Below are 23,863 nucleotides of genomic sequence, written 5' to 3'. Positions count from 1 at the left end.
TGGAAACAGAATTTCACAGCAAACTGAAACCATCACCTATAGACCTCAAATCACAGTGCAGACAACAGTTTTCATGTCTGACCAAGAAGAATACAGATACCAAGGAAGTCATTTTGAAAACATATGCTAGACAGCGTATAATACCAACACAATGACAGTCATTTTGAGGAGGCCCTGTCTTACCATAAAACGAAAAGCTTCCTCTTAGTGTCTCACATATTTTCACTAGTGGCCCCAAATCACCATACTGTCACTCCCTCAGTGTTTTGGATCATATGGCATTGATGCAGAAAGCTATCAGCCAACCTAATTATTTTGTAAATCTGGTTGGTAATTTAGGGGGTCTTGCTGGACAGTGGATTGCTGTTGGACAATCAGGTGGCAGCCCGTGCCAAGAGTTCATTTTTCTACCAGAACCTAAAAAGGCTAGCATGACCAATTGTTTCAGAGGCTTATTACATTCCTACCATCAAATACTTTACTTGAGGTACCCTTTACAACCATTCAAAACTTGAACTTTTGCCAGCTGCTGCATTCTGGACAGTCACAGATTTTTTTGTTGTAAGCACATAAGAAGTTACTCACTTTGTGCTGTAACGATGGTTCTTCGAGATGTGTGTCGCTATCGGTGCTCCACTGTAGGTGTGTTTGCATCCTTGCACTGCTGATAGAAAAACTTCTGTAGCAGTCCACCCTGCCCATGCATGCGCTGCTCCCCATCTGCCATGAGGCTAGGCAACATGCGCATGCAATCCTTCCTCCGTTCCTTCTCTACCACACAGTCACTACTAGAACTCCAAAGTAGGGGGGAGGAAGGTGGGTTGTGGAGCACCCGTGGGGAACACATCTCGAAGAACCATCATTACTGCACAAGGTTAGTAACAACTTCTTCAAGTAGTGTCCGAATGGGTGCTTCCACTGTAGGTGACTCCTGAGCAATGCCCACCACTGTAGGCTGGGGATTCAGAGTTGAGCCTGTTATAGAGGCTAGCACCATGGCACTGAATCTGGCATCTGCAGCTGAGTCCCCCAAGGATGGCATGATGTTCTGCAAAAGTATGTGCAGATGCGCAGGTAGCTGCTCTGCAGATTTCTGACACAGAGATACCCAATATGCACACACTACAAGACGATGGGGGTGCTACATTACACATAGGGTAACAGAGCCTGATGCAGTTTGAGATCCATCTGGAAAGTCTTTGAGCTGAAAAGGCTGTACCTTTTGATCCATCTGTAACAGAGAAGAAGAGTCTCAGATTTTCTGAAAGTTCTTGTTCTGTCCAAATAGAAGGCCAACACTCTCCTCACATCGAGTGTATGGAGGATGGCTTCCCTGTTATCCTAATGAGGTTTAGGATAAAAGATTGGAAGTTGAATAATTTGATTTATATGAAAATTAGAAGTCACCTTGAGAGTGAACTTCAGATGTGGTCGCAGAGTGAGACTGTTGGTGCATCCCCTCTTCACTGTGGTCTTCCCCATTGGGAAGTGATCCAAGGGGATCCAAGTGATCCAAGGGGATCACTATCTCCCTTAGCCTTCTTGCTGAGGTAATGGTGATCAGGAACGCCATCTTCACTGAAAGGTGAGTTAATGAACAAGTGGCCATGGGCTCAAATGGTGGTCCAGTCAGTCCTTTTAATACCAGGTTGAGATCCCATTGAGGAGTGGGAAGTCTGGGTTGGGAAAAGAGATTCGCTATGCTTTTAAGAAACCTTTCTGTGGTCAGATGAGAAAAAAATGGAGTACCCTTCTAACTGCTGGCAGAAGGTTGCATTGCTGCCAAAGAAACATTTAGCAAGCTGACAGAGATCTGATTTCTTGAGTTAACAGGTAGACCAGGACCACCCGTAGGGTGGCCACATTTGGGTTGACACCAGATTTTAAATCTTTTCCACATATGTAGGTAGGTATGACAAGTAGCTCCTTTCCTACTGTGTAATAACACCTCCTGTACTTCCTCAGATCGATGTCGCTATGTGCTGGAACCACAGAGGAGGAGATGGATAGCTCAGTGGTTTGAGCATTGGCCTGCTAAACCCAGGGTTGAGAGTTCAATCCTTGAGGGGGGCCACCTAGGGATCTGGGGCAAAAAAATCAGTAATTGGTTCTGCTAGTGGAGGCAGGGGGCTGGACTCGATGACCTTTCAAGGTCCCTTCCTGTTCTAGGAGATAGGACACCTCCATTAATTCATTCATGAATTCAAAGGATTTGAGTCACAGATCCACAGGTTGGGATAGAGAGTGTGCGTTCCTCATTCTGTGATATCAGGTAAGGCGTGACTGGAAGAGTCATCAGTGGACAGTGTCAGCTGAGACAGGTAAAAGTATCACATCTGCCTGGGCCAGGTTGGAGCAATCAGTATAATGTTTGCTCTCTTTTCACTTTTTTAAACAGGACTTTCAGCATCAGCGGGAGCTGGAGAAAGGCATAGAGATGACCCTTGTCCCATGGAAGGAGGAGAGCATTCCCCCCCGGGTCATCTGATTGCCTGTTCTGGAACAGTACTGAGGTCATTTCTTGTTCTGGGGAGGTAGAGTACATCTATCCAACACAGGCTAACATACTGTCCTGGAGTATCATATTGTGATGATGAATTCCATTATAGCTGCCCAGTACAATGGGGTGGATGTTTAAGCTAATTGTTGTTGTCCCCCATGGGAGATTTCAGTGCAACTGGTGTGTTGACAAAGGGTCTGATGTGAGGTTTGTGAAAGGCAATGGGCTGCCTGAACACAGGTCCAAAGCACAACCTTAATGGTGCAGGGGTACATCTCCATATTTCACACACCACATGGCTCATCTCTCCCATCTCCTGCAGAGAGAAGGAAAATGGATTGGGACTCTGGCTTCCAGTCAGGTTGCCTGGACAGGCCTGATGATATAGGAAGCGTCATATTCAGTTTGTGATCCACTATAACCCCAAGATCCTTTTCAGCAGTACAACTGCATAGCCAGTTATACCCCATTTTGTACTTGTGCCTTTATTTTTTCCTTCCTAAACGTAGTACTTGCCTTAACTGAATTTTGTCTGGTTGATTTCAGACCAATTCTTCAATACATCAAGATCACTTTGAATTCTAATCCTGTCCTCCAAAACAGTTGAATCTTCTCCAACTTAGTGTCACCCACAATTTTATAAGCATACTCTCCCCTCCATTATCCAAGTAATCAATACAAATACTGAATAGTACCACACCCAGAACTGATCTCTGTGGGACCCCACTAGACACTGCCTCTCAGTTTGACAATAAACCATTGGAAAACTGTTTTTTGATTACAGTCTTTCAATCTGCCATGCACCCACCTTATATACGACCACATTTCCCTAGTTTGCTTAGGAGACTGTCATGGGGAACTCTGACGAAAGCCTACCTAAAAATCAAGGTAAGTCATGTCTATTGCTTCCCCACCCCATCCACTAGGCCAGTAACCATGTCAAAATAGGAAATTAAGTTGGTTTGGCGTTATTTGCTCTTGACAAATCCACATTGACTATTACTTACTTATCACCCTATTATCTTCCAGGTGCTTACAAATGGATTCCTTCATAATTGTTCCAGTATCTTTCCAGGTATTGAAGCTAGGCTAACTGGTCTAAATATCCCATATCATCTTCATTCTCTTTTCGAAGACAGGTACTACATTTGTCCTTCAGTCCTCTGGAGCCTCATTGTTAACAGTTCCCAGCTTGCTTCAGCTTGTTCCCTTGCTACCCTCGGACAAATTTTATCAGACCCTGCCTACTTGAATTCATGTAACATCTCAATTTTCTTTAACTTGCTCTTTCACTATTTTGGCTTATGTTTCTTTCTTCTTGTTGTTAATATTCATCATTAATCATTTTAGTGAAGACTAAAAAAAAGACTGAAGCAAAATAGGTTTTAAGCACTTCATCCTCCTTGATATCAATTAGCTCTCCTTCCCTGCTAAGTACACTTTTGATCTTTCTTTTGCTTCTAATGTATATAAAGAAGCTCATTACCTTTCAAGTTGCTTGCTAGATGTAACTCATTTTGTGCCTTAACCTCTCTCTGTTACATTTACAACACAAAGGTTACTTACCAGAAACATTTGTTTTTTTGAGAGTCACAATTGTACTCCCACTTGTGAGATATGGCTTCCCTGGCATCATGTCTGTTGGGACTGGGGGGTACTCCATGAAAAGTTTCATGTAAGGGTGACATCATTGCTTTACTCTATGTAATGAAGTGCATAAACACAAATTCACAGCATCCCAACAGTCTATATGACTACAAAGTAGTGGGGAAGGTAGGCAGGTAGGATGAATACACAGAAATCTCACAGTACAATTCCCATACGAGGAAAGATTAAAGAGGCTAGGACTCTTCAGCTTGGAAAAGAGAAGACTAAGGGGGGACATGATAGAGGTATATAAAATCATGAGTGATGTTGAGAAAGTGGATAAGGAAAAGTTATTTACTTATTCCCATAATACAAGAACTAGGGGTCACCAAATGAAATTAAATAGGCAGCAGGTTTAAAACAAATAAAAGGAAGTTCTTCTTCACGCAGCGCACAGTCAACTTGTGGAACTCCTTACCTGAGGAGGTTGTGAAGGCTAGGACTATAACAATGTTTAAAAGGGGACTGGATAAATTCATGGTGGCTAAGTCCATAAATGGCTATTAGCCAGGATGGGTAAGAATGGTGTCCTTAGCCTCTGTTCGTCAGAGGATGGAGATGGATGGCAGGAGAGAGATCACTTGATCATTGCCTGTTAGGTTCACTCCCTCTGGGGCACCTGGCATTGGCCACTGTCGGTAGACAGATACTGGGCTAGATGGACCTTTGGTCTGACCCGGTACGGCCTCTCTTATGTTCTTATGTACAGTTACGTGTACATAATCTTGGAGTTCCTCTGCATATTCCCACTTTGTTGGAGATTAAGTTGACAGGGGGTGAGGGATCCTTACCTAAATGTGAACTATAGCACCATTCTCCCGCACTCTGTCAGCACAAAGCCAAGTCCAAAGAATAGTGCTTGGTGAAGGTGTGCACTGAAGTCCAAGAAGCTGGTCTGCAAATCCCCTTCAGGGGAGTATGCCTAGGCATACCACAATGCTTGCCATGGCTCTTGTTGAGTGAGCCTTTAAAACAGGAGACACTGATTTCCTAGTTAAAATGTAGCAATGTTGCATATATCTCATAACATGAAAGATTGCTTGGTAATGAATTTTCCCTGGCATTTCTTCCAATGTGCTACAAACACGTGACTGGATTTTCTGAATGGCTTGGTGCTTTCCAAGTAAAAACAGAGAGACCTCTTTCTTTTGGGGTACAGAAAAGTTTCACCTGTGTGAATAGGATTTTGGGGGAAGGACAAACACTGAGACAGCTAGAAATCTGATCTCACCTTTGGCAAGAAGCTGGGATGGGGCCTAGTAGTGATTTTGTCCATGTGGACAAACTCACCCTCCTAGAATGTCATTGCTGTCAGTAAAGCCATACTGATTGATAGATACTCGAGAGGTTTGAGCAAGAAGCTCATAAGGAGAGTTCACTGACTCTATTAGGAAAAGCTTTAGATCCCATAAAGACATGGGCTCCCGCATTTACCATACTCTTAAGGAAATTGGAGATTGCAGGAACAGAGAAGATGGGTTTATCATGAGCAGATATTACTGCCATATGGACCTTTAGGAAGGCAATACCTAAGCTCTGAGACTTAGGTGTAAAATATATTTTGCCAATGCAGGTACCACAGCTCAGGGTGGAAGGAGTCTTTTACTAGAGGCCCAAATAATAAAGAGTCTCCATTTTTGTTTATAGCATTTCAGGGTGGAGCCTTTCCTTGATTGAACTAACTTTCAGAAAGCAGAAAAAAATTCCACATTAGTCAACAGTTTTGTAGCTGAGACCTGGCCCGACATGAGTAATTAACACATAGAGGGAGGCCTCATTTCTTGTAGATCAGAATTAGTGAGGTAAATAGATCATTAGGCTGAAAACAGAACATTCCTGCTAAATAAGATAAGTAAATAGGTCAGTAGGCTAAAAAGGCAATGTCTGAGCCAGATAAGAGGGAGAACACCCGGGAACCATTTACTACAAACAAGATAACAATGGACAAGATAAATTAGGAATGTAGAGATTAGGTAAAGAGTAGGTCCAGCTTGGACAATATACAGACACAGCATGCTGTACAGGGACTGGTTCCTACAAAGTAATCAAAAGACAATCCCAAAATGTGTGATGCCATGTCATGTGTAAGTTTGTATAAAAGAAGAGGTTTGCTGTGTAACTTTGGGTGTGCGGTATGCCATATATCTAACCCCATGGGTGGCGGGTGAACCCCAGGCTTGGAGAGGCTAACCCCCAGCCCTAACCACTCCTTCTGCCCGAGGCCCCACCTCTCCTGCTAGAACCTAGAGTCCTGCCTCCTCCCAGAAGCCAGCCCCCACATCCCACCTTAGGCCGCCCAAGCACCCCCAAGCCCCAGAGCGCCAGGCAGATGAGCTGGGGGTAAGCTGGCAGCACACCCCACCTCCCGCGGCCCTCTCTCCCCCAGCCCCAGATTACAGGCCGGTCCCCATTAGACTGCAGCCCCAGCCTGGGGCTCTGGCAACGGGAAGGAGGGCGGGGGGGTGGAGAGAAGAAGAGCCTCCCCCCTCCCGAGCACAGCCTGGGAAGCAGGAAAGGACCTGGGGGCAGAGCATGGGCAGGGCCACGCAAAGCTATTTGGGGAGGCACAGCCTCCCCCATCTTCGATACCTGCCACCCATGCTTACACCCTATGCTTAAATCTGATCAACTCAGCGTAGCTTTGCTGTATGGCAAATAAAGATATCCAAGTGACAAAATCTGGAGTTGAACTGAGTTTTTTTGATCCCTGAGAACTGGGGGATGAAGTGTTCTTGTCTAGTTGTAGGAGGTGTTCTGAATAAGCAGATTGGAAAAGGTCTTGGAGGGAACCCCAGGAAGGTTATCTTCCATGATACAAGATGGAGCATCTCTGGTTTGGGATGCAGAATCCTCCCTTGCTCTTGAGTCATTAGATCTGGTAATAAATGTAGCAGATACAGTGCAGCTGCAAGAGATCTGGATACCAGTGCTGACACAGTCACACTGGGACTATAGTACAATGTTGGCTCTGTTCACCTGATCCTCATTATGACTCTAGGTATTGTGGGAATGGGACAGAGCATATAGAAGACGTTGGCTCAAGTCCCTCAAAAACATCTGAGAGCAAAACTTTTGTCCAGACAAATATGCTGCAAAACTAGATATTTAGTGTTTTGATCAGAGAAACAAAAAGGTCTGTTACTGGATGGCCTTATCTGGAAAATGGTTCTCTGGCCACAGTTGGCTTTCAAAGACCACTCAAACACCACTCATGTTGATCCTAAGACCAACCTCACAAGCAAGTCTGCCGCGATGTTTTTCTCCTCAGCAAGGTGAAGAGCTACTGCATGGATTTAATTTGGGATGCACATCCATAGTTTCTTCTCTTTCAGAAATAGGTGTGTGTTCCTAGCTCTCTCAGCTGGCCATGTAGTACATGGCCAGCCATGGCATTGTCTGTGAACACCTGCACTACATGATGCTGCAGGACCAGGCCAAAAGACATTGAGGGCCCATGGTCCTGCCTTAAGCTACAGTATGTTAATAAGAAATCTGGACTACTAGCGGTTCCCAAGGCCAGTGCAAGGATATTTTGCGCCCTAGGCGAAACTTCCACCTTATCCCCACTCCCACCCCCACCCCTCCCAGCACATCAGTTCATTGAGGGGCAAATCCCAATGAGACTTTACAGACCCCAGGGGCCAGCCTACCCAGGGGCTGCTCCCCAGACCAGGTTCCCCCCTCCCCGCCTCAAACTCTCCTGGAGGGTGCACAGCCCCCCTGCAAGCCCACCCCACACCAGCGGCCCGCGCCCCAAGTCCACTTATTGGCTTTGCCAGGCTTGGGTCACTACTGTTGTATTAAAGTATAATTTTGTAAATATTACATCCACGGTTACATTATAAGAAAATACGTAAGGAATGAAGTACTTCAGAATATACGGCAACAACTGATGGAGGTTAACAAGACTTTCCCTATGGGAAGGTTAATCTATTATTATTCACATTAGGGTTTCTTGAATCTTTAAGTACATAGTAACTGCCAGTATCGGTTAGTGAAAAAGATGACCCACTGATCTGACCCAACACAACTGTCATGTTCTTAAAATGATGCAAAATTGAAGGACTGCCTCTATTATTGCTCTCCTCAGCTAAGTGAGAATATTATGTTCACAGACATAGAATAGTGCCAAACAAAGTCCTTGAAGGCCAATCTCAGTAATTAAACACAACCTGAAGTAAAGACACCCACATTTCTCTTCTGCTTTTAGTTCATTGTCAATATTTTCAAATGAGCATAAATTAAATCATGAAAAGTTATATGATTTTCTGCTGGTATATGAAGTATTAGAAGGATAGTTTGAAGAGACAGTGTTAATTAACTGCTGGCTAAAAACACAGATGTTACATGTAAATGAACCTTTAAAATCTACCACAGGAAAAAAATTTACTGATTCAGGCTGTCAATCACGCTGCAGGATAGAAATCCACACACAAAAAATTAAGGATACTCAAGTTCATTTGCAAATTGTTAAATAGCTAAGAACAAAAATTAATTCTTACATCATGAAGGTGAGAAGCCAGGACATTTTTAGTGGGCAAATTCTGACAAAAAGGATCAATATTCCTTGGCTGGTATCTTCTTTACATTGTGCTAACTAACATTTGTGACACATACTACGAACCCAAGCATATATTAAGATGTCTATCCACTTTATAAATGTTTTCTATCTCTGTGAGACAAGGATTGTACATTGGTTTGTTGTGGAGGGTTACTGAGCTCTGTCTAGAAACTAAAATCAGTGGGACCCTGCAGACTGATAAACAGAACCACCCCCTGAATCAGCATATGCAGTTCACCCAGACTAGGCTCAAGGGACCCAGGAAGGCCACCTTGAACAGATGGGAGACGAGGAGCCTCATTCTGATGTAACCAAGTGACATGAGCCTTTAATCCAGAGGGTGAAAATCCCGCACTGAGGGTCTGAAGGACAGAGACCTTGGCAAGGTCTCTATAGGAAACGTGAGGGATCTCTGGTAAGTTTAAGTATGTATTTAGACCTTTTACTGATACGTTTTCTCTAAGGCTTTTGTCCTTAAATAAATATACTTTGCTTTGTGGAAGCAGCCTTTTTTTCTTCATCGGCCTACACCCTTAGATGAATAGGGCATCTACCAGTTTCTGCCATTTATTTAAGTCTTGTACTGGCCTGTTCAGCCTTCCGAGTGTCATGTTGATATATTTGACTTCTTCCTCAAATTGTTTGTGTAGTGTTTCTCTAGGTTAGTGGTTCTCAACGAGGGGTACATGTACCCCTGTGAGTACGCTGTGGTCTTCCAGGGGGTACATCAACTCATCTAGGTATTTGCCTCATTTTACAACAGGCTACAGAAAAAACACTAGCAAAGTCAGTACAAATTAAAATTACATACAATGGCTTGTTTATACTGCCCTATATACTTTCCATTGAAATATAAGTACGTTTATATTCCAGCGAAAGTAAGCAATTTTTCAGTAATAGTGTATTTTTTATGTCTGCTTTTGTAAAAGTAGTTTTTACAAGAGATTAAACTTAGGGATTCACAAGACAAATCAGACTCCTGAAAGGGGTATAGTGGTCTGGAAAGGTTGAGAGCCACTGCTCTAGGTCACTCCCTTTTTCTCTTCGCATATTATAACTTGCCATTGAAGTTGGAAGATGCCACCAACACAAGTGTGTCCTAAATATGTCCATTGTTGTCCTCTTTTACTATGTTTGATGCTTTAGATTGGCTTGTTCTACTTAAATTTCTGATGTTGCAAGCAATTATTTCCAATGAACTCTGAAGATCTGCAGACATTTACTTTGGAAGGAGTTTATTTCATCAATTTCTGTTGTAGATTTCCATGATGGTGCTCCAGCAGTCTTGGCACTGGTAAACATCAGGCCAGGTTCACACTAAAAAGTTTGAGGTAGCTGGGCCAACCTCTCAGGGATGTGAAAAATCCATGCCACTGAGCAATATAGTTAAGCCGACCTGCTCCTCCCTGTAGTATAGGCAGTTCTACATCAATGGAAGAAAATTCTCCCATCAGCCTAGCTACCGTCTCTTGGGGAGGTGGATTAACTACAGCAACAGGAATACCCTCCCTGTAATGAGTGTCTTCACTGAAATGCTACAGAAGTGCAGCTTCAGTGTTGCAGCATTTTTACTGTAGATGTAGCCTTGGTGTGGATGGAAAAGAAAACTTCAGGAGCTGAGCTTGGTCAGTCTTACTAAGATAATCACAAAGAACTTCAGAGGGCTGGAGCCTAAAACCCTGGTCTTAAAGGAGAGACACAGGTCCTTGTGAGAGGCCTGAGACCCAAGAGGTTATTACTTGAGTAGACTGTGGGTGGGGGAGGGGATCTGTTACTGATAATACAGAAAAAATAGTTTAGGAGTTTAAACATTAAGCAATATGGCACAACAGGATACACACTGGGTAGGGGGGAAAATCACCTGTTTTTATTTTATTTTACTGTTAGCCAGGAAACCAAATACTACTACACTCAGAAATGCAGATTTCTGCATGACACCTGAAACATTTACTGCAGCTGTACAACAGCCCTATGCCCATAATTAGGACAGACTTAAAAACAATCAATCATTTAATGCTTTTCTTGATTCATTTGTTATGCCAAGAGTGATCATTCCAAATTAAAAAAAGTTAAAACAAAATAAAGTTTTTCTTCTCCAGGTTACTCTGGAGAGCATCTTATTGCTCTCCTTCTCAAGCCATGACTCAGTGCTTGTCTTCACTACCATCCTACATCAGCACAGCTGCAGCAATAAAGCTGAGCTGATGTAATGCACCTGGTGAAAACATGCTATGTCAACATCTACCATCAATGTAATTACTCCACCTCAAAGGCAGAAAGACAGAAGCTATCTCCCACCCACATAGTGTGGTGTAGACACCACTTTAAGTTGATGTAACTTTGGTTGGTCAGGGAGGTATTTCTTTTCACACCCCCACACAACGCAAGGTACATTGACTTAAGCAGTAGTATAGACAAGCCCTGAGCATTTCTCCCCGCATCTGCCCTCTTGCTCTTCAGCTCTGTTTTTCTTTTCTCCTAACAGAGAGGTGCAGCTCCAAAACATCTCTACTGAGTTATGGTGCTTCAGAAAAAAAAATGTTAGTTTTAAACAGAGCAATATTTTGTTCTGTGAAGTGCTACCACTCAGCTGCCTAGAGTGGATACTGGCTGACAGGGCTTCACTGGTGAAGGGATGTGAAGATAGAGTTATGTCAAAGAGAGATGGGAAGGGAAAGGCATCTTAATAATTGGGGGGGGAAGGGAGGGAGTGAGTATACTATGCATAGAGCAAAGGAGAAGAAGAGGGCCTTTAAGAGGGGGAAGGAGAAAAGAATACTGAACAAAGTAAATTTAAATTTATCCAACTTACATTTTACCATATTTATCAAACTTCATTATTTACCTTTTCAATGGCATTTGTCTGATTAAGAGAAGTTATTAGCAATTTTAACATAAGTCAGCAGGGATCTGATCTGTGGTTCAGCTAAGGCTTTTCTGATCTGTAGTATTGTGCCAGGGCATTACTATAACTAATTACCAATAAAAATAAAGGATTTTCTAACATTTTGTAAGTGACAGGATAGCAGGTTGGATACATTTTAGTGTTTCTTTGAAAATACCTCATCAATAACAAACAAACTCAAAGTAGCAACTTTACACAGACCCTACGCTAGACCCAAGTATTTAGGAGACTAACTCTTATTTTCAAATCTAGTGTTTAGCAAGGACTGCTATTTTGATTTTTAAGTAATGGAAAAGGATGTTCCATGGCTAGATTTGCCTGAATTAAGAATGTCTAATGCTTTTTTCCTTTTTCCCTTGTTCTATCTGTTGAGTTCGTAATGTGCCTTTTTATTGCAATATTTTGCAAAAATATGCTTTGTTTGTATACTACAGAGTTCATTGCAGATTACATCAGAAGTATTCCTAAAAACTTTATTGTATTCTCAGCCTCTATAGATGATTCTGAAGAAACAAGCTATGGAGAATGAGGGAGTTATACAAAAAAAAGCATATATAATACACATGCACACACGTTTACCTGTGTGATATTATCCTGCCTGGCTGCATAGAGGAGGATGCAAAGGGGAAATTAACAGGAAATAAAATAATGGCAAATACAAAGGACTATCACAGAGAATGCTAATGATAAACAATGGGGAATGTATTATGTGGGAAATAACCTCCAGTCTGTCATTCCACTAGAAGGGCAACATTTACTCTTCCTAGGCCAAACTTATGACCAAAGGGTATACCGAAAACCTTAAAGATTCTAGGATAGGCAGAATGGGCGGGCGAATGGGTGGTCAGCTTGCTGACCAACACACAGGGAGAGAGAGAAGCCGCAGCAGGACAGTCTGCTTCACCAAGCCCGAGATGGGGGGGGGGGGGGAAGGACTCAAAATCTTAAAGACAGATTAAGGTGTAGGTAAGAGCCATGTGTATAAGTCTTATCGTTTTTTTCTTTTGCTATGTGCTATGTTCCTTTGGGTGACGGAACAAATAATACTTTGTTTTGAAGAAGCTGTCTGAGTCAATCAGCTACTGTGACAGGGTCCCAAAGTGAAAAGACTCATGGGAGCAAACCCAGGCCTATTCTATTAGGTTGAATTTAGCCGCATTAAGTTGATTTAAGAAATGAATGCGTCCACACAACCAACCCCATTCCATCAACCTAAAGGGCTCTTAAAATCGACTTCCATACTCTTCCCCGGTGAGGGGAGAAGTGCTAAAATCAACTTTGCTGGGTGGAAGTTGGGGTAGTGCGGCTGCAAAAATCAACGGTTTTGGCCTCCGGGAGCTATCCTAGAGTGCTCCATTGTAACTGCTCTGGACAGCACTTTGAACCCTGATACACTAACCAGGTGCACAGGAAAAGCCCTGGGAACTTTTGAATTTCATTTCCTGTTTGCTCAGCGTGGCGAACTCAGCAGCACAGATGACCATGCAGTCCCCCCAGAATCTTAAAGCACAGAATGTTTCTATGCTCCCCCTATCATCTCCGTCCCTGAGGTTATCGCAGCTTGGAAGGCCAAAAAAAGCACTCACGATGACATGATTTCCAAGCTCATGCAGTCCTCCCGCACTGATAGGGCACAGCTTAATGCATGGAGGTATTCAGTGGCAAAAGCCAGGAAATAATTAAGTGAGCATGAACAGCAGAGGCAGGATGCGATGTTGAGGCTAATGGGGGAGCAAATGGACACAATGAAGCGTCTGTTGGAGTTGCAGGAAAGCCAACAAGAGCACAGACCCCCGCTGCATCCACTGTATAACCGCCTACCCTCCTCCTCCTGTTTCATAGCCTCCTCACCCAGACGCCCAAGAACACGGGGGGGGGGGGGGGAGAATGGCAAGAGGGGGAAAAGGCTCCGGGCACCCAGCTACTCCACTCCAGAGGATGGCCCAAGCAACAGAAGGCTGTCATTCAAACAGTTTGATTTTTAGTATGGCTACAATAAGTAATGTGGCCTTGTCCTTCCCTCCTCCCCCACCCCACCTGGGCTACCTTGTCCGTTATCTCAATATTTTTTTTAATTCATAAAGAATTCATGGTTTCAAAACAATAGTTACTTTATTTCGAAGGGGAGAGGGTGGTTGCCTTACAGGGAATTAAAAATCAACAAAGGGGGCGGGTGTCTGGCTGCTCAAAATCAGACTCCAGGCGATTTGCCTCAACCTCCCACCCCACAACAAACATCTCTCCCCTTACTCTCACAGATATTATGGAGCACACAGCAACAGCAACAACAATGGGAATGTTGGTTGCGCTGAGGTCTGACCAACAGCACCAGTGAGCTTTTAAACATCCAAAGGCACATTCTACCACCATTCCGCACTTGCTCAGCCTATAGTTGAACTGTTCCTTACTATTGTCCAGGCTTCATGAACCGATCCCCTGAGCTCGTCACTGGGGAGCAGGAGACCAGAGTTGAGTTGCAGGGGAAGTGATAGAACCATACATCATGCCCTGAAGCTTGCTACGAGCCAGGCAGGAAAGATGTTCCCAGAGCCCCCAGCCAAGCTACATGTCCGACAAGGATGGTTACCAGTCCTACTGCACCGTCTGCTGCCAGTAGCATCCAGGAGGACCAGTATGGATCCCCAAAGCTCATTGCTGGGGAGCAGGAGAGCAGAGTTGCAGCGGAAGCGGTGGATGACGACAATTAGCAGTCCCACTGCACCATCTGCTGCGAAGGCAAGGCGCTGCTGCTGTGTAGCAATGCCAGCTGCTGCAGGTGCTTCTATGTCGAATGCTTGGAGGTCCGGGTAGGGCAAGGTACCTTGGCAAGGCAAAAGAGCAAGAGCCCTGGAGCTGTTACATGAAGTGCTATGTGGTGTTACAGCGGCGACTGGACTAGAACGTACAGCTGCAAGACTTCTTCACCAGCAACAGAGGACAGGAATATGATGCACCTAAAATCTAAAAAGGCCCACACATCTCCCAGAGTCACTACCCTTGATAACAGAACGTCAATGATTGCATTGGCTACTTGAATCACAGCAACCCCCACAATAGACTTGCCCACAACAGCAGTGATGGTGAGCTGAGCAGGCTCCATGCTTGCCGTGGTATGTCATCTGCACGGGTAACCCCGGAAAAAAGGCGTGAAACGATTGTCTGCCGTTGCTTTCATGGAGGGAGGGGCGACTGACGACATGTAACCAAAACCACCTGCGACAATGTTTTGGCTCCATCAGGCTTTGGGAGCTTAACCCAGAATTCCAATGGGTGGCGGAGACTGCGGGAACTGAGGGATAGCTACCCACAGTGCACCGCTCCATAAGTAGATGCTAGTTGTGGTAGTAAGGACGCACTCCGCCGACTTCTATAAAATTGACCTAATTTTGTAGTGTAGACCAGTGCTTCTCAAGCTATCTGATGTGGGGGACCGGCAAATTTTTTTTCCAATGTGCCAGGGACCAGTGCCATATTATTATCCTATTTGACGCTCTTATGAGGAAACTCACTGCAGACCGGCAGCTGATGGCTCACGGACTGGCACCGGTCTGCAGACCACCACTGGTTTACCCCCAGTTATGTTAACACAGCTAGTTACCAGGGAGCTGCAGCCCAGAAATCCAATCCCTGATCAGATGAACTGCTCGGTTGTACTCAGAATGTAGAGAAGGTAGCAAAACCTGCGCCCCAAAGGGGAGTACTCAAGGAGGTACAAAAAAGAGTAAAGTACAGCTTGCCTTGTAACTGTGACAAACATTGATCAAAGATAAGTGTTGCTCATCCAGAAAAGACAAGCCGAGAGCTGAACAGATGGAAAGCCAGCACATCACTAGTTCCCAGAATAATTACAAACATTACAGCTTTGCTTTGTAATGAATTGCTAGGCTTTACAATTTAGTTGTATAAAATGTTTCCCATTCATAGTTTTGATGGAGTTTGCAAATTTTGCAAAAAAGGTTCATCAGGACAAATGAGAGCAAGTTCATGAAACATCAGTACAAATAGAAGACTTGACACCTAGGATGAACGTAACTTAACAAAACAGAAGAGTAATAAGAATTGGAAATTCTCATCTTGTGAACATCTCAAATTGTGTTGGTGACACTACATAAAATACACAAATACCAACTTAATTCCAAAGGTTAACAGCTTCCCTAAATGGTAAGGAATTTAAACCGAAATATGCTACACAGCAATATGAGAAGACTTGTTAGGAGAAATAAACCCATTATAGTAACCATTTTTTGATAGGGGGAAGTTTTCCTTTCTGCATTAATCAATGAGAAACTGACTGCTGATCTAGAAGAATTAACATTGTTGTAGACCATAAGACTGTATTTAATGAATTACCAAATGCAGTAAACATTGCTGTGTTCCTACCAAGAGACAGCTTCAGTCAAGAAGATGTTTAAGAGAGCAATACTTGGCTTATACAGCCCTGCAACAGTAATCTTATGCATGTGCCTTTAATATGTATGTTGCAATAGTAGTAGCAACTCTTTCATAAATTTACTAAAAATTGAAGGGATGTCATACAAAACACTACCTTCTGCTCAAATGTTGGAATTCATAGTTGGAAGTGTGGACTAAGGAATTTCTCTGAGATGCAGAAATAAGAAACAGACTATCTTGATTTATATTATTAATGAGAACTCCTCACTCCATTTCAAATATCACTATAACCATAAAAAGGTACATTTCTTCACATTGACATCCACATCTCATACTTCCCTAGCACAGATACTTTAATAAGAGTTTCCAAGAGAGTCAGAAATTGTTCTGCAAAACTCAATTTTGGCTAAAATTCCCTAAAAAGTTTCCCTGATAGGTTATCAATATCAAGAAAATAAATTTAAACCTTCAGTCTGTAAAGTAGTGTTGACTATGTTCTACACAGTCAATGTTACTGAATTGACACATTTTAAAATTTAGTCTGGTATTCTCTCGCCTCTCCTTTGCATCCTTGCACGTGCAGTGGAGAGGAAAGAGGGGAAAAAGGCCCAGAAGTGAGTGTATTGAGGAGAAAAGGCAGGTTAGTGGCCTTCTCACACAAGACTGAAGAGGTCATTCCGATTTTGGGAACCCATCCTTGGGCTTCCCCTCTAACAGGGAATCATTTAGCCCTACCTTATATGAATGTTCTAGAAAAAGGCTGAAAGGTATATTACAAGCACTTAAAGAGTTAAACTTATACTGAAAGCCAGACCAGGAGAAGTATGTAATCTTATAATTGTACCAACTTTCTTGAACTACTGTGATTGGATTCCCCGGGGTTCAGCCTGGGACTGTGGGACTGCTATGCCCCCTTAACTCTCCAGCCTGAACTCACTCACTCTCTCACTCAATGCTTTGCTAGTGACGAGCAGCAAACCCCTCCAGGCACTGTTATGACTCAGCACAACCACATGTGGAGCCCCACACCCAGCTAGATTGCATGAATTCTCCCAGAGCCACTCATGAATATCACAGAGAAAGTTACCAGCCAAATGCCCCCAGCTCCCAGACTTGTACCTCAGGAACATACCATTCTGCACTGCTCAAGACCCTTTGAGTAATGCAAGTTTATTAATAGGTTCACCACTTCATCAATGGAAAGTGGATACACATCATCCTTTGTAAACCTGAGCAGATTTACCAAACAAACACTTTAGGCAATCTCACTGGTAAAGATAAACAGTAAAACAAAATCTCTCTTTTGTAATCAAACTTAAGTGATAAGTGATAACCTCTGACTTTTTGCCTATCAAAAATAAAATATAAGTATGCAATCTAAACCTTAACCCTTAACACACTAGATGGTATTTAAACCAAGCAAGGTTCTCACCCAACTAGATCTTACAGTCTTTAGTATACAGTTTTGTCTCTTAAACTTGGGCCAGTCTCCTCTGTTGGAGTCTTCAGTTTTCTGAAAGTTCTTGTTGCTTTCAGCATAGGTGGGGGGGAGAAGGAAAGGCAAATCATGGGGCCACTGTATTCTGTTTTATATCCTTAGTCCCAGGTGCTTAGAGAAAACAAGTCCAGGCATGTCTTGTGGGTATTACTGAGTACCCAGGCAAGGTTGAGCAATTCCCCTGGTGTGGCCTTGTGCAAGTGAGTCATTGCATTGTAGCTTCCTTGCTGGACAACGGCTATTCGACACCCTCCCAGGCATTGGTTACTTTCCTTGCTGTTCTCTCTGGGAAGCTAATATCTGGCTGATTCCCCAAATTACAGCATGTTTTAGTGACAACCATACAACACAATCTCATAACTCCATATATATTAATGATATACATATTTAAATAGGACAGGGGTAGGCAACCTATGGCACGGGTGCCGAAAGCTGATTTTCAGTGGCACTCAGACTGCCCGGGTCCTGGCCACCAGTCCAGGGGGCTCTGCATTTTAGTTTAATTTTAAATGAAGCTTCTTAAACATTTTAAAAACCTTACTTACTTTACATACATCAATAGTTTAGTTATATATTATAGACTTGTAGAAAGAAACCTTCCTAAAAACGTTTAACTGTATTACTGGCACGTGAAACCTTAAATTAGAGTGAATAAATGAAAACTTGGCACATCACTTCTGAAAGGTTGCCAACCCCTGAAATAGAACAATGACTTTCAGCAGATCACAACCTCTCTCTTGACACCTCACATGGCATGCTTTATATGCAATACCGCAATTTTATATAAATGAGGAATAATGGGGATTACAGGGTGCTGCCCCAAGGAATAAAATGCCACAGCTACAACGTAGAGGATCTTGACAACAAGCAGATGCTTTTATTACCCCTTAGTGTCTCCCTGCTTTGCCTTTAATATGAAAGTATTTCCATCCAAGACTAATTTTTTATGAGATTTGCAAGTCAATATCAACAAAATAGCAATACAAGACAGAATTTAAAAAGTGTGTGTAGGGGGAGAGACTTACTGTGTAGGTGACAGCTGCCAACATTCCGATCAAGGTCAAGGAGCTAATGGAAAATGATAGGGCAGCCAAACCATCTGTAATATAAAAGTAGAGAAAAGCCTGCTGAAAATAAGACATGCCCCAGAATGTAGAGTGGATTATTTTCCTGAATTTAAAAAAAAAAAAGTTCAACCTTAGTTAAATTAGATTAGCTAAACAATTTAAATCAACCACAACAATTAGTTAAAACAGAAATGTTATGTTAATTTTTTAATTACATGCCAATCCAAGTAAATCATATGAAAAAAGTCATAATATACATAAGACATGGGAGAAAACATGACAATTTGAAAATTTAACAAATGAGTGATGAAGTCTGGCATTACTGGCAGAGGGGAAATGGGGGTTCACGTGTCAATAGACTATAAAAAGTTAAATATAGCAGGGAGATTAAACCAGGAAGTCCTTAAAAGATGAGCAAGTTGTGCTTGATACCCTAGATGGGGAAGCCAGTGAAGGATACAAAGAGGGGTGATGTGGTCAAAATGATCTATATAGCATGATTTTTTAGTGGATAAGCAAAACAAGACTGCATTTGTGAAGGCTGGAGAAAACTCTCATATTTATATAGTGTGTGAGAAAACGTATTGATAGTTTTGAATTAGTAATTTATATTCTTATGGGAAAGACTAACATGTCATTTTCTTTTAAAATACATACCATGTACATCAGATAAGAACTGTTCAATAAATCCATTCCCACAGTGCTAAGCATTACATTCTTATTTTGAATTCCTATCATCATTTTGTACAGGACCCAAAACAAACAGAATTCTCACTTTTTCTTCTTGATCATGTCCCTTCAAAAACTTTAAGCAATCTACAAATCTGAGACCCAATATTTCATCTGCCATATAAAAATCATTTTTCCAGTAAAGGTAAAAAATGCATGAGTTAAGTGAAAAAAAAAGTGTCTGATGTCAGTCTCTAGAAGTTGTTAGTCTTTCATCAGTTACCTTCGTACACGCTTCTGAATGGCATTACTTTCACTTTATTACCAGCACTACGTAAATGAGCTCAGATGGCCATCACCATCTATGTTTAAATATTCTCATTCTACATGTAGGCTTGAGGAAAAAACTGCAATTCTGTATTCCTTCCTATGAAAAACAGGATTTCTATTTCATAAGTATCAAAGTCCTCTTCTCTTGCATAACAGTCTTGTGATTACTTTTCTCTTTTTGGATTTTTTGTTTATACATAAAATCACCACATTAATTCCACAAAAGAACACATTTGGTCTAGAAGATGTGCTAAACCATAAGGTTCTAAAGAGAACATAATATACCCGCAAAGTACTTGCTGAAATAAAATATAGGTACAGATATCCTACTTTAATATCCATCAAGAACAGGTACACTTTAATGGTCTTCCAATCCTGAGCGATAGAAATATTAATGAATGCCAAAAAACCTGATAGCTGACCAGAAACTCTCCTGGCAAGAGCAGAGAAAAACTGCTGAAGTACATCTGTAACACTGGGTGGAAGGGGGAGCTGAGATCTAATCAAAAGCCAATGCCCCCTTGACCTAGAATTATGTAGGAGATTCTCCTATTCTGGGGGCACTATGGTCCATGTGGCCTCACCTGCTCCTGAGCCATCTGAGCTCAGGAGCCCACAGAAGTTACTGGAGGAGCCAACCAGAAACTGAGCCACCTGGAGCAGACAAAAGTAGCTTAAAGCAGGAGCCTGCAGACTCAGAGGATGTCATCTGCATATAACTAGTTTTTGAAAGCTTTTATTCTGGGCATCTTCCCCTCTGATGATTGCTTATTTGCTCCCTCAGTCTCCTTACTTCAACCTGACTTCACCTTGCCTTTTGCGCCTTTCTTTACCTTCACCTTTCCCTCCCTTACTCTCTCTCCTTTAATGTCCCCTACCGAAAGCTTATGCCCAAATAAATCTCATAGTCTTTAAGGTGCCACTGGACTCCTCGTTGTTTGTGTGTGTTCATATTGCTCGGATCCTTATAGGTTACATCCCTTCCCTCCCACACTTTATATTGTGATGCCCATGTAGCAGCTGTGACTGAATTTTTTTCCATTTGTACCTGGGAAGGAGTGTGACCTTCCTGATGTAGATTTGGCTACAGTTATCCACATCTTCCAGCTCAAGTTGAGACTAGTGTATGGAAGTAGGTGGGGCTATACTTTGAGAGCACCCGGAAGCTAAAAGTTTTAATAAAGCAGTAGCCACAGTCTGCACTAAATTGCAAGTCATATAGATGGCATGTTACTGTTACTCCACAATAGGGAATGGTGGATTATCAGCCTCTGGATGGAGTTGGAAGTATTCGTTTTAAACTAGAGAGATTTAAGGTGTTTTAAGAACCTGGTTTTCTGACAAACTGCCTCTTCCACCATGCCCTCCTCAGTTACTATCATATGACATACTTTCTCAAAAGATATCAGCCCCATATTTTAAAAAGGAAGGAAGGGTTCTGGGACAGTGTTCTTCAGGAGGGTTCTTGAGCTTTGGATTTCTTCTCCCCCTCTAGGTCCTTTTAGGCTTCAAAGTATTTTCTAGGCATATTGAAAAGCTCATCTTTATTTCAGATATTTGGAGAGGGGATGCACTAACTAGTATGGTGGTAAAAGGCTCGGTTATTTTGTGGGCAAGTATTACATGGATTTTGTTGATTATTTGTAGTGTGTAATTTTAGTTTTTGTAAGTGTGATAAATGTGAATTGTAAGAATTTTGGATTGTCTCTGCTCTTACAATGTTATGATAGCTTTCAATTCAGTTATTTCCATTAATTAAACCTTTCAATGTAGACTGTATTTGTATATTAAATTGGCAGCGCAAGCATGTTGATAACATGAAAATATTTTGGATAGAGGAGATTTGAAACAGGATGTATGTTTATGGTAAAATCCCACTAAAGAAAATAGACATTTTTAAAACGGATTGAACAGGACCTTATATAGAAGAGAAATATGCTGCATTTTTCTAAACAAACTTTATATGGATGTTATTGTTCCGAGTGTAGGATCATTCAGTGTCAAGTCAACCAGCAATACTACAACTACTATCAAAACCTCTTCCCAGCTTCTCAGTCTTATTTCTGTGGTATGTCAAAGTTGTATGAAATTTGAAGTATTCCATTTTAGTTAAAGTTAATTTTAAAAAAATGATACGTAACAGCTACAGTATTAAACATTCAGTACTAGTTCAGCTGCACTGGTTGTCAGCAACAGGACATTTTCTTAGTGTAAAACAAAGTATAAAATTGTACACACCCAAAGTCTTTTTCTTAAAGCCATTTTTATGGATCCCCTTCTACAAAAACATTGTCTGGTTGTAATTCCCTATCACTCAGATTTGAGAACACCTAGCATATTAGAATGATGATTGATGCATTTCATTTCAGTATAATGTAAACCCTAAAATAAGTTACACTTCAGAACTGCTAGTAGCACTTTCAGAACTCCTTGTTCTTTGGTTTGTAAGCTATCATTCTAGATTTTTTAACACTTGTGTTTTGACATAAAGCAATCATCTGTAACTTACCAGAAAAATTCCATTATAAGAGTTGAAATTCCCTTGAACGTTTGGAGATTTCTCAGATGCAATACCGACAGTTTAGAAACACAGTTCTACTCTGAAGAGACTGTAAACATGCTACCTTCTTACTGAAGATACACACTCACCTCCATCCATGGGGTACGTACTCAGAATCAACCCTCCTTTCTTTATTGACCAAGGACCAAATTTTGCCTTGATTTAGGTCCTACAGTAACCCTTTGAATAACAAGTTTTTATTCTTATTAGCACTACAAAGCAAATATAGTTGTAAGAGAATGAGCTGGATTCTATTCTGGCTGGGCTTTTAGTCAACACAATGATTAACTGCAAAATCTTTACTGGTGAGGACGCATAAGCCATGAAAAAAAGTTTGAGTTCCAGGTTGCACACTGAATTTGCAGGCCTAGCACTCCAAAAAATGTTACTACTTTTAAACACATCAGATATGGGGTGTGATGGATTATTCCATATGTTTTATGAAATATGCTTATGAATGACATAACTAGAATATGCTTAACACTAAATACCCTTTGTATGGTGTCATTAGAAAACTTGTAGTCTACCAAGTGCATTCATCCTATTTGTTTGCACATATTATTTCTATATCTGGAGTTGGGAGAAAAAAAGATATAAACTTGCATCACTGATGCAAACATATTAAGTGGAGGCCATTAACGGTGCTCCAGAAACAATCAGTTGTAAATGGCCTTAGTTACTTGAACGCCTTCCTGTGTATGAGTGGGCCAGTTCACCAGGACAGGAGACTAGGGGGTCTTACAGGGACATGTGACCATGTCACCTGATAATGAAATCCATCTTAAATCTGGTACTTCTGTTTAGAAGGACGGGTGGGGACCCAGAAAGGCAAAAGATTCCTGCCTTGTGCCAAAGCTATAGAAGGGGGTGGAGCAGGACAGAGGATGCCAGTCATGAGAAAACCGCTGCTTACCACCTGAGAGTCTGCTTGAACAAACAAGGACTGTACCAGGGGAAGGGCTGGGCCCAGACTAGGAAGGAGTTTAGTCTGTGAAAGACGCTTATACCAACATCTGTTTGATATATTGAGTGAGATGCAGCAAAGAATCCTGTGGCACCTTATAGACTAACAGACGTTTTGCAGCATGAGCTTTCGTGGGTGAATACCCACTTCTTCGGATGCGAGTTAGATATTACTTGTAATCAGTTTAATGTATTAGGCTTAGTTTTTGCTTTATTTTGCTTGGTGAACTACTTTGTCCCATCTGTTATTACTTGAAACCACCTAAACCCTACTTTTTTATACTTAAAGGTGATTTTTTTATTAATAAACCCAGAATAAGTGATTAATAGCTGGGGGAGCAAACAGCTGTGCATCTCTCTATCAGTATTATAGAGGACAAACAATTTATGAATGTACCCTGTATAAGCTTTATACAGAGTATAACGAATTTATTTTGGGTTTGGATCCCATTGGGAACTGGGTGTCTGGGTGCTGGAGACAGGTAACCTGCAGAGCTGTTTTCAGGCATGTCTTCAGCTTTGGGGGTGTGCACCAGACCCTGGGTCTGTGTTGCAGCAGGCTAGCATATCTGGCTCAACAAGACAGGGTTCTGGTAGTCCCAAGCTGGCAGGGAAAACAGGCTCAGAGGTAATTTCAGCACATCAGGTGACAGTCTCAAGGGGGTTTCTGTGACCAAACCCATCACATGGGACAATCACATACATCATAGAATCATGGGATTGGAAGGAACCTCGAGAGGTCATCTAGTCCAGTCCCCTACACTCATGGCA

At 42.0% G+C, this 23,863-nt stretch overlaps 1 protein-coding gene across 3 annotated transcripts in view; it reads right to left on the bottom strand.

The window, feature by feature from the left end:
- LMBRD1 (LMBR1 domain containing 1) overlaps positions 1-23,863 on the bottom strand; it is a 220,194-nt gene that overhangs the window by 125,488 nt on the left and 70,843 nt on the right. For all 3 annotated transcript variants that reach the window (XM_039531144.1, XM_039531145.1, XM_039531146.1), the window contains exon 7: positions 18,529-18,602. In XM_039531144.1, coding sequence (XP_039387078.1) covers positions 18,529-18,602 — 74 coding nt within the window. The remainder of the gene's footprint in view (positions 1-18,528; positions 18,603-23,863) is intronic.

This window comes from Mauremys reevesii, linkage group 3 (genome assembly GCF_016161935.1).
Source record: "Mauremys reevesii isolate NIE-2019 linkage group 3, ASM1616193v1, whole genome shotgun sequence".
NCBI classification, from domain to species: domain Eukaryota; kingdom Metazoa; phylum Chordata; order Testudines; family Geoemydidae; genus Mauremys; species Mauremys reevesii.
Note: the sequence above shows the minus strand (reverse complement) of the source record. Positions and strands in the feature narration are given on the sequence as shown.